Here is a 9200-nt window from a genome sequence, read left to right on the forward strand (position 1 = left end):
CCACCCTGAGACCTTAGGATGGTGGGGGCAGGGCTGTCTGAGATCTTCTCCTCTTCCTAGCCTCACACTTCTTGGCTCTGAATCTTGGGCTTCCATTCCCCAGAGCCCAGACACTCTGGCTCTACTTTATCTCCTTTTCCACAACTAGCCTGTTTCTCCTTCAACTCTGGGTCTGCTTTGGTGGACGCTTTGACTACAGAGGGAGCAGACTGGACCCCGGGCTCATGCGTTTCTTACTGCCAGCCCGCTCCCGGTGCTCTCTGAAATGAAGGGCACAGGTGACATGCCATGAGAAGACAATGTCTACTGAGAGAAACAGCTTGGGCACTATGGGAGTGCCACAGGACCTGGCTCATAACAAACCTCAGGGAATTTAGGTCTGGGACTCAGTTTCTTGGGAGAGGCTGACAGGGTCATGGAGATTAAGGGCCCCTAATCCCTTGGGGTCTCGAGTCAGGTCATTCTGCTGTGATGGGTTCTGCTTAACCTTCTAAAAGTCTTGAGGAAATCATGTGTGGGGAGGGAGGGACGGAGGGAAAGCTGTCTTCTGTCAACTGAGGCAAGTTTGGGTGATTAAGCTAAAAAAGCAAAGCCATTATGGCCCAGAGGATTATCTCTGAGGTGTGCTGGGAACCAAGAAGTAACTTATTGCCTGTGAGGCAGACCAAACCCGAGATGACTCTCAGGTAATTGCTTGCCTCTCCTTCTGCCAAGCCAAGAAGCCTGGAATATAAAGGCCAGCTTCTCCTGTCATCCCTATCCTCTCCTCAGCCCTTTGCTCTGCTAAGTGATTGCTAGCTCACTGCCACACTCCTCACCATGAGCAGACAAGCCTGCAAGAAGTCCTTCAGCTGCGGGAGCCAGGGCTTCTCTGGCCACTCGGCTGTGGTGTCCGGCGGCAGCAGCCGGAGGAGCTGCGTGGCACGCACAGGGGCAGCCCGTGGAGGGGCTTGTGGGTTCCGGAGCGGAGCAGGAAGCTTTGGCAGTCAGAGCCTCTACAGCCTGGGTGGCAGCAGGAGTATCTCTATGAGTGTGGCGGCTGGTGGCTCCCAGACTGGCGGCTTCAGTGGAGGGCCTGGCAGCTGTGGCAGTGGCTACGGAGGTGGCTACGGAGGTGGCTTTGGTGGTAGCAGAGGGATGGAAGGTGGCTTTGGAGGAGCTTCTGGATTTGGAGGAGCTAGTGGCTTTGGTAGGCCTGGTGGCTTTGGTCCCGGTGGCTGCCCTGGGGGAATCCAGGAAGTGACCATCAACCAGAGCCTCCTGCAGCCCCTCAATGTGGAGATTGACCCCCAGATTGGGCAAGTGAAGGCCCAGGAGCGTGAACAGATCAAGACACTCAACAACAAGTTTGCCTCCTTCATCGACAAGGTGAGGCCCAAACCCAGAGGCGTTGTGGGGTGTTTGGGCTGCTAGGGGATGGTACACAAAGTTGCCAGTGGGGTGTCTGGCACTTGGCCTGTTCTGCCTTCTGCTTCCAGGACAGTGAGCATGCCTTTCTTGTTCTTTGTGCCCTCTCATTCCAGCTGTGGAAGGAGGGAAGGACTCCAGGTTTTAATTTCTCTCTAGTGTTGGGGGACAGCATGGGGAGGGGTCAAGCACAATTTTTTTTCTGAAGAATTTAGCCACAAACCCAGAGCGGCTTACCTTCTTTTTGACAAGCAGTTGCTTGATACTTTTAGCTAGCAGCTAACTAACTCTGCACACATTCTGGGACAGCTTCTCATATCCTCAGCAGCACCTTCCTAGTGATATTGTGCCTCTGCCCATGGTAAGCTAAACTGTCCATGATGGGGCAAAGCAAGGCACGCTGGGTCCAAGGCAGAGATGAGCCCAGGATTTGAAGAGAGCCTTGGTCAGCTGCAAGATGAATTCTGAGGATCCACTGGCTGTTTTTACTACCTTCATGGAGGAGAAAGAAGCTTGTACCTAAGGTGTAGTTGAAAACTGCTTTAGCCACGCCGACCTCCTTCGGCTATATTTTGAAGGATCCCGTTAGACTGAGGGTGGTCCTGGGTTTGGCTCTTTACTTTGCCATCTCACTTCCACATGTATCTCACTTTTGGTGATTTAATGCTGTCTAAGTGGTTGTGAAAATTAAGGGACACAGACCACATGAAAACAGGAGGTTTAGAAAGTACTCCACACACACTAGCTCTCCCTTTTTAATCTCTGTCTTCTCCATATTCTGAAACACAGTGGTCACTGTGGATTGAGGAGTTGGGTCTGTTCCCTATCTTCCTACCCTCTGGGGTGGGCGACCCATGTGCCCAACTGAAGGGCTCTTTTTCTTTCTCTCTTGGTGCAGGTGCGATTCCTGGAGCAGCAGAACAAGGTCCTGGAGACCAAGTGGGCCCTGCTCCAGCAGCAGACCACAGGCTCCGGCTCAGGCCCCCAGAGTTTGGAACCTTTCTTTGAATCCTACATCAGCTGCTTGCACAAGACATTAGATTCACTGATGGGGGAGAAGGGAAGCCTGGAGGGAGAGCTGAGGAGTATGCAAGACCTGGTGGAAGACTTCAAAAAGAAGTAAGTGTCCTCATGGAGGAGCTTCTTCATCTGGGATTTCAAACACACATCTTTAGTCAACACCCTCTGGTGGGTTTGTTGAGTGAAGTCTGGCCAAATTTAAGTTGGGGGAGTGAGAACCAATCCTGGTGGGGCTGATCCTTACATGGTTTTCAGTCTCCGGCAGGTTCCCCTCCTACATTGGCCCTGATGAGCAAGAGGGTTCCTTTGGGGTTGGGAACTTCACATTACTGTACACAGGAATATCCTGAGAAGGTTATCAGAAGGACACATCCCTGTGTTCCAGTTGCTGCTATTCTGAAACAGTGGGTGTGGGGCGGTGCTGGGTCTGAGTGCTCCCTAACCCCTGGCCCAGGACTGTATTGTGCAAGTTCATCCTGTTCTTTCGTGTGTCTGGTTTTCTGCTTCTGTAGGTTCACTCTGCCTCCTTCTTAAGGTTCCAAATTTGAGTTCACACCTGAGATCTGTGAGAAGTGAACAGGGCCTCCCGGGCTGGGAGGGAGCTCCAGACACCCCCAGGAGTCAGGATTCATGTAGAGGGGTATATCTGCTCCTGGGAGACCCCTTTCTTTGAAGTTGTTGAAAGAGGTCAGGCAGGCAGTTGGATTCTTGATCCACCCCCAAGTATACACACTTTAGCTTGGCATCGAACTTGGAGGAGGGAGAGGCAGCAGCCCCTGAGCTCTGTGAAGTCTCCAGGGCAGTCAGTCATTTTCAGGTCTTGGCAAGATGATTATGCAACATCCTTGTTAAAAAATTCTGAAAAGTTTCGAGATGATGGTAGCAGAGCTTTGCTATCAGGCAGGGTGAGGACACTGTGGGCTCTGTGTGATGGCACATGTGCCCAGGGAGCAGGTGTCCTGTCTCTGGGTGGAGAGATTCTGCAGGAGCATAGGGAGTCTTGGTTTTTTGTTTTTGTTTTTTTTCGCTCCTGTATTTTATGTATGTGGGTGTTTTGTCTGCACGGATATCTGCACACCAGAAGAGGGCATTGGATCGCATAACTCTATGGTTATATATGGTTTAAGCTGCCATGTGGGTGCTGGGAATTGAACTCAGGACCTCAGGAAGAGCAGCCAGTGTGTTTAACTGCCGAGTCATCTCTCCCATTCTGAAATGTCACTGTCTGCATCTGTGGCTCTCTTCATCCAGGTATGAAGAGGAAGTCAACAGACGCACCACTGCGGAGAATGAGTTTGTAGGGGTGAAGAAGGTGAGTGAGCGGAGTAGACCCAGAATCCCTATGTCTCCCAAGGCAGAGTACTGCTGTGGATGGGACTTTCTTCTTTCCTTACATTCTTGGGAAATGTTTGAAGGGAGCTGTTCATCTTTAAACTCTACCATAACTAACAAGCTAGTTAGTAATGTGAACTAATAATGAACACCTCATGTGCAGCACTAATCAAGATTATTTTCAGCCTACACATGTACCATACTTTGTTTCTGTTCCCTTTAAAAGGTTAGGTGAGTAGTTACATTTAGAAGGGTTAGGGGAGGGACAAGCAAGAGAGAGGAGGGCTCAGAGGGAGGCTTGGGTAGAAGGGGACAGAGGTCATTCTCTGGTTTCTCTCTCTTTCAGGATGTAGATGTTGCTTATATGAACAAGGTGGAGCTGCAGGCTAAAGTGGACAGCCTGACAGATGAAATCAACTTTCTGAGGACTCTCTACGACATGGTGATTCTCCAGTTTGCTGCTAAGAGACTGGCCACTAGCAACCTCACAAGCACAACTTCAGGGGGCAGGTCAAGTGGCAGCATACCCTCAAAGCCAGCCACAGGGCTCCCAGCTCAGCTCTGCTCCACCCAGGAAATGCCCACATTGCTCCTCCTGCCTGCAGGGTCAGGGCCCCTCTTTTTCCTGAGCTCCATAGTCAGCTACTAAATAACAGCCCTCTGCCCTGTGCTCCAGGGAGAAGCCACACTTGGGTTCACTGGCTGACGTCTCCAGGATGATACATCTTTGCAATTTGCTACAGCCCACAGTTGCTGGCATTCTGTAGGCTATAGCCAGACCTGAAATAAAAGCTTAATTGTTCTACTGCCCCATTATTTAGCATTCTTGGGCATCTCTGCTAGTAGAGAAGTCCCACTATTATTTGGGATCTGTGACCCATCCATGTTCCCCACAGGAGCTGTCCCAGATGCAGAGCCATGTCAGTGACACATCTGTGGTCCTGTCCATGGACAACAACCGCTGCCTGGACCTGGACAGCATTATCTCCGAGGTCAAGGCACAGTATGAGGACATTGCCCAGAGGAGTAAGGCTGAGGCTGAGGCCCTGTACCAGACCAAGGTAGGACCCTTCCCTTCACCCCTCAGGTTAAGCTCTGATCAGCCTCATTAAAAATTTGCTGACATTTACAAAGCCCCTCTGACCCGTCTCCTCTGTCAGCTTGGGGAATTGCAGACCACAGCTGGAAGGCATGGGGATGACCTGAGGAGCACCAAGAGCGAGATCATGGATCTCAACAGGATGATCCAGAGACTTCGAGCGGAAATTGAGAACATCAAGAAGCAGGTGTGGCAGCAGCCGAACTCCTTTGCCCCATTTACTCCATTCTTTGGTGGAGTCACAGCCTCTGAGAGCCTCTTGCTGTCCAGCAGTTTTTCATGGAGGCTGAGCTTCTTGGAATGCCCCAGCACCCAGCAGGAGGGAGGGCTACAATTTTGATCTGCATAGCTAATGATTTATACAACCCCAGTGGCTACTTTGTATCACTGGAATGCAATGGTCAGGGAAGGGAATTTTTTTTAACAGTCTTGCAAAAGAGATCAAACGCTAACCAGTCTCCTGTTGCCTGTGCCAGCTCAGGGAAGCAGATGTGTTTCTTTTCATGCGTAGTCACGCAGGAGTTGATTTCAATGGGAACAGGATGAATTAGCCAAATTGCAACATCATCCTGACTTGTGAGCACGTGCCAGTGGGAAAGGGAAGGAGGAGTGATAGATGGGTGAAGAAGTCCCGTCCTCAGGAAAATCAGGTGTTTGCTTCCCAGTCCTATGCTAATTTCATCCTTCCCTCTTTCTGCCCCAGAACACCAACCTGCAGACGTCCATTGCAGAAGCTGAACAGCGTGGCGACGGGGCCCTCAAGGATGCTGATGCCAAACTCCAAGACTTGCAGGCTGCCATGCAGAAGGCCAAGGATGACCTGGCCCGGCTACTGCGTGACTACCAGGAGCTGATGAGTATCAAGCTGGCCCTGGACGTGGAGATTGCCACCTACCGCAAGCTGCTGGAGGGCGAGGAGTGCAGGTGGGGGTGATAGGGTTGACATTCTCCAAGCATGGTTTTGTAGTGACCCACGATAGCAAAGAAAGGAAAAAATGATAATAAAAGGTGAGGACAAGTCGGACAGAGGCCAGGGAGTCTCCTGAACATCAGAGGAAGTGTTTAAGTCCCCTGTTTCTCATCAATCATTATTATCTAATTATCTAATTCATCACGGGCACACCATCGAATCATGCACTTGTATTCATCAAGGTGGCAGGAGAAGCTCTTTGAGGTTGTGACAGAAGTTATAGACCAGGGCTGTCCACTGGGACTTTCCCAGATGGAAATCGTCTGGGCCGGGCTGTCTGATACAACAGTTGGTAGCCTCCTCCTTCTTCCCTCCTCCCTTCCACCCTCCTTCCTTCTCTCCCTCTCCTCTCCCCGACTGTTCTTTTGTTTTTTTCTTCTGAGATGGAGGTCTCAGTATGTATCCCCAGCTGATCTTGAACTTCTGATTCTTCTGTCCCAGCCTCTTAAGTGCTGGGACTACTGGCACATCAATGCCTGGCTTCTTCCGGCATTGAAATAGGTGTAGTGTAACTGAGGATCTGAGTTTTGCATTTAATTGAAATTAATTTACGTAGCTTGGTGTGGCTAGTGGCTTCCATGTTGAAAATTCAGTGTGGATAATCCTGCAAGCCTCATGGCTGAAGCTGAGTCTGTATGGGGAGAATGCTTGCCGCGTACATATCCCTGAAAAATAACGCAGCGTACAGAGGCAGACAAAGATTTAGTGAGTGGATACCACGTGAGAAGGCAGTGTCAAGAATCGAGGGGGCATTCTGTTGACCCCAGGCTCACGCATCTTCATTCAGAGCCTTTGCCCTCAGTCAGCCCCCAATCTGATAGAGGAAGGAGAGCCCAAGCAGGGGAAGAAAAGGAATTCTGATGAGTCTCTGTGGGAAACAGCGAAGATGAGTTAAGTGTATTGAGAATCATGTGATGAGAAGGGAGCTGTCAGCATCAGCAGGCACTCTGTGGCCAGGAGCACACGAACATTCCACATCTGCTCAGTGCTCCATGAACAAGCACCAGACCCAGGGAGATGGGTATTGTGAGTGGGAAAATTTCAAATATAGCACAAACTGGGGGTCAGCATCTCGTGTCTTCTCCACCATCGCTACTGTTGCCCCGAGCCCCATACCACCCCAAGTCTCTCTGGGGAAGGCTTGCTGGAGGAGGAAACAGGTAAATAAAGGCAGGGCTGGAGAAGAGGGGAAGGGCATGCACAGATGGAGAAGTTCATCTTAGCAGCAGGGGAGAGGTGAGGGCGGCCAATCAATTGAGGGATGGCAGTTTGCTTGGAACAGATCTTTAGGGGTAAGGGTGGGAAGACAGGGAGACGGAGTGTGGTTGGCAGAGGTGTGCTGTAAGTCATACTGGAATCAACCCCCTTCTCTGAGGGAGATGGAGATGTGAACAGCCTGGACTGGCCTTTCCCTTCCCAGGGCTTGGCCCCTGGGAGGGCAGATGGGAAGATGTGGTGCCTGAGGTTATGAACCCAGTTCTTTGGCTGTTGACTCACTGAAGAAGTAACTCTCATCTCCTGTCTTTCCAGGATGTCTGGAGAATGTCAGAGTGATGTGTGCATTTGTAAGTAACACATTTAAGAACCATCTCTGGGGGCTAGGGATGGTTCAGTGGGGGCAATCTCTTGCTATGCAAGCATGAGGACCTGAGTGTGAAGTCTCTATCACTCACTTAAAAGTTGAGCGTGGTCATGTATTAGTATTGGGATTGCCGGGGGTGGGGTGGGGGGCGTGGGGGGGTGGATCCTGGGAATTGGCTGGCCAGCCATCCTTGCTACAATGCTAAGCTTCAGGCTCATCTCGAGGGAATAAGTTGGAGACGGACATCCTTCTTTGGTCTCTGCATGTGTGTGCATAGTCACGTGCATTTGGTCCAATTCACTCAAGGCATCCCCATGACATCAGCCACCTCTCAGCTGTAGCCAAGTGCTGTATCCTTCACATATGCTGTGATCCAGCTCTTCGACCCTTCTGCTTGTGGGGTGTGCCCCAGGTTGGAGGCCAGAAATTTTGTGAATACTTCCGGCTCCTGTTCTTGGCTAAGGCACTAGAGAGCCAGGTTCACCAAGTATTCACCAGCCAAGGCCTCGGAGATGATGAGCATCTTTTCTAAATTATAGATCAGGGCAGGTCTAAGACAGAGTCAGCCTCCAGCTCCCCAGGCCTTTCTCCTAAACTGTCTATTCCCCTGCAGCGGTGGTCAGCAATGTTACCAGCACAAGCAGCAGCTCTGGGGGCTTCAGAGGAGTCGGTGGCAGCAGCAGTGGCTCTGGGGGCTTCAGAGGAACCGGTGGCAGCAGCTACGGAGGGGACAGCAGTGGCAGGAGCAGCAGCAGCAGGGACAGCACTGGGAGCAGGCTTGGCCGTGAAGGCAGCGTCTCTGTAAGCCAGCGAGGAAAGGGCTTTAACTCTGGTGGCACCCAGGCCTCCGTAGGCGGCAGCTACAAGTCCGGCAGAGGAAGCAGCAGCAGCGTCCACTTCTCTCAGACCACCAGTTCCAGCCAGCAGCGCTCCAAGTGATCTTCAGGAGCAAAACATCCCCCCCCCCCGCCGTCCCCTGCCTCAGCCTGCAACTGCGCCCCTTTCCTGAGCCTTCTAGTGTAGCCTAGTCCATTCTGGCCATCTACCTCTCATAGGAGGAAGGTCGAGGTTTCCAAATTGCTGGTTCTCATGAAGCTGTTTTCATGCTCGGCACATCTGTTTCCCTAATCTCCTGAGCTTCGGATCTTTCGCTGATGACATGCTGTACTTGCTTTTCTCAATAAATTGCACTGTGCTTCACCAACTGGTGTTTGCCTTTTATCCAAGGACTCACAGAACAGACCAGATCCAAGAGTAGAGCAAAATTAGGCCCTCTAGAAGACTAGTCTAGTCGCGGGAATAAAGGACACCAAGTTGATATGACATCACTTTTACTCATCTACTTGGGTTTTTGCAACAGGTCTACCCAGGAGCCCTACCCAGGAGCACTCCCCAGGAGCACTCACTGCACTAAAGCAGGGGCTCTCTCCACCTCCAAGAAGTTCATTTTACCATCCCCCAGCCTCTGAGCAGGCACCAGGCTCCTGGCTTGCAGGCAGAGGAAGCAGACTGCTCTGGGACTTTCCTCTTCTGCTCCATCCCCACCACAGTAGACACAGTGAATTCTCTCTGAGAACAGAACTCTTGGGTCTCAAACAGTCAACACACAGCACTCTCTTTACCCTGAGCGAGTTCTGAGCCGAGTAAAAGATTAAACAAGAGAATGAACCTATGGTGGGCTGAGGGTATAGTCAGGTAGTATAACACTTGATTCTACTCATCTGTGGGGTGCAAGCATTTCAGAGTGCTCTCCAGGGTCCTGCACAGGGCTTGGGGAACCCAGGGAAGGT

The 9200-nt window shown here is 51.3% G+C and overlaps 1 protein-coding gene across 1 annotated transcript; it reads left to right on the forward strand.

Annotated features, from left to right (window-relative positions):
• The first annotated feature begins 819 nt into the window (after positions 1–819).
• Positions 820–8364, forward strand: LOC131896510 (keratin, type II cytoskeletal 2 oral). The gene is made up of 9 exons (XM_059247181.1): positions 820–1368; positions 2306–2526; positions 3679–3739; positions 4106–4201; positions 4656–4820; positions 4920–5045; positions 5562–5782; positions 7359–7393; positions 8024–8364. Exons 1-9 carry the CDS (start codon positions 820–822, stop codon positions 8347–8349), a joined length of 1800 nt encoding a protein of 599 aa, XP_059103164.1. The 3' UTR covers positions 8350–8364.
• The last annotated feature ends 836 nt before the right edge of the window (positions 8365–9200 follow it).

The sequence above is a fragment of the Peromyscus eremicus genome, chromosome 20 (assembly GCF_949786415.1).
Source record: "Peromyscus eremicus chromosome 20, PerEre_H2_v1, whole genome shotgun sequence".
In the NCBI taxonomy this organism is placed as follows: Eukaryota; Metazoa; Chordata; class Mammalia; order Rodentia; family Cricetidae; genus Peromyscus; species Peromyscus eremicus.

What these genes read in the sequence shown, in the direction of transcription:
- LOC131896510 (XM_059247181.1), top strand. Translation starts at nt 820, where the DNA reads ATGAGCAGACAAGCCTGCAAGAAGTCCTTCAGCTGCGGGAGCCAGGGC. An exon ending in TTGCCTCCTTCATCGACAAG is followed by an intron (nt 1,369 to 2,305) that starts GTGAGGCCCAAA and finishes CTCTTGGTGCAG; the next exon opens with GTGCGATTCCTGGAGCAGCA. An exon ending in AGGCCCTGTACCAGACCAAG is followed by an intron (nt 4,821 to 4,919) that starts GTAGGACCCTTC and finishes CTCCTCTGTCAG; the next exon opens with CTTGGGGAATTGCAGACCAC.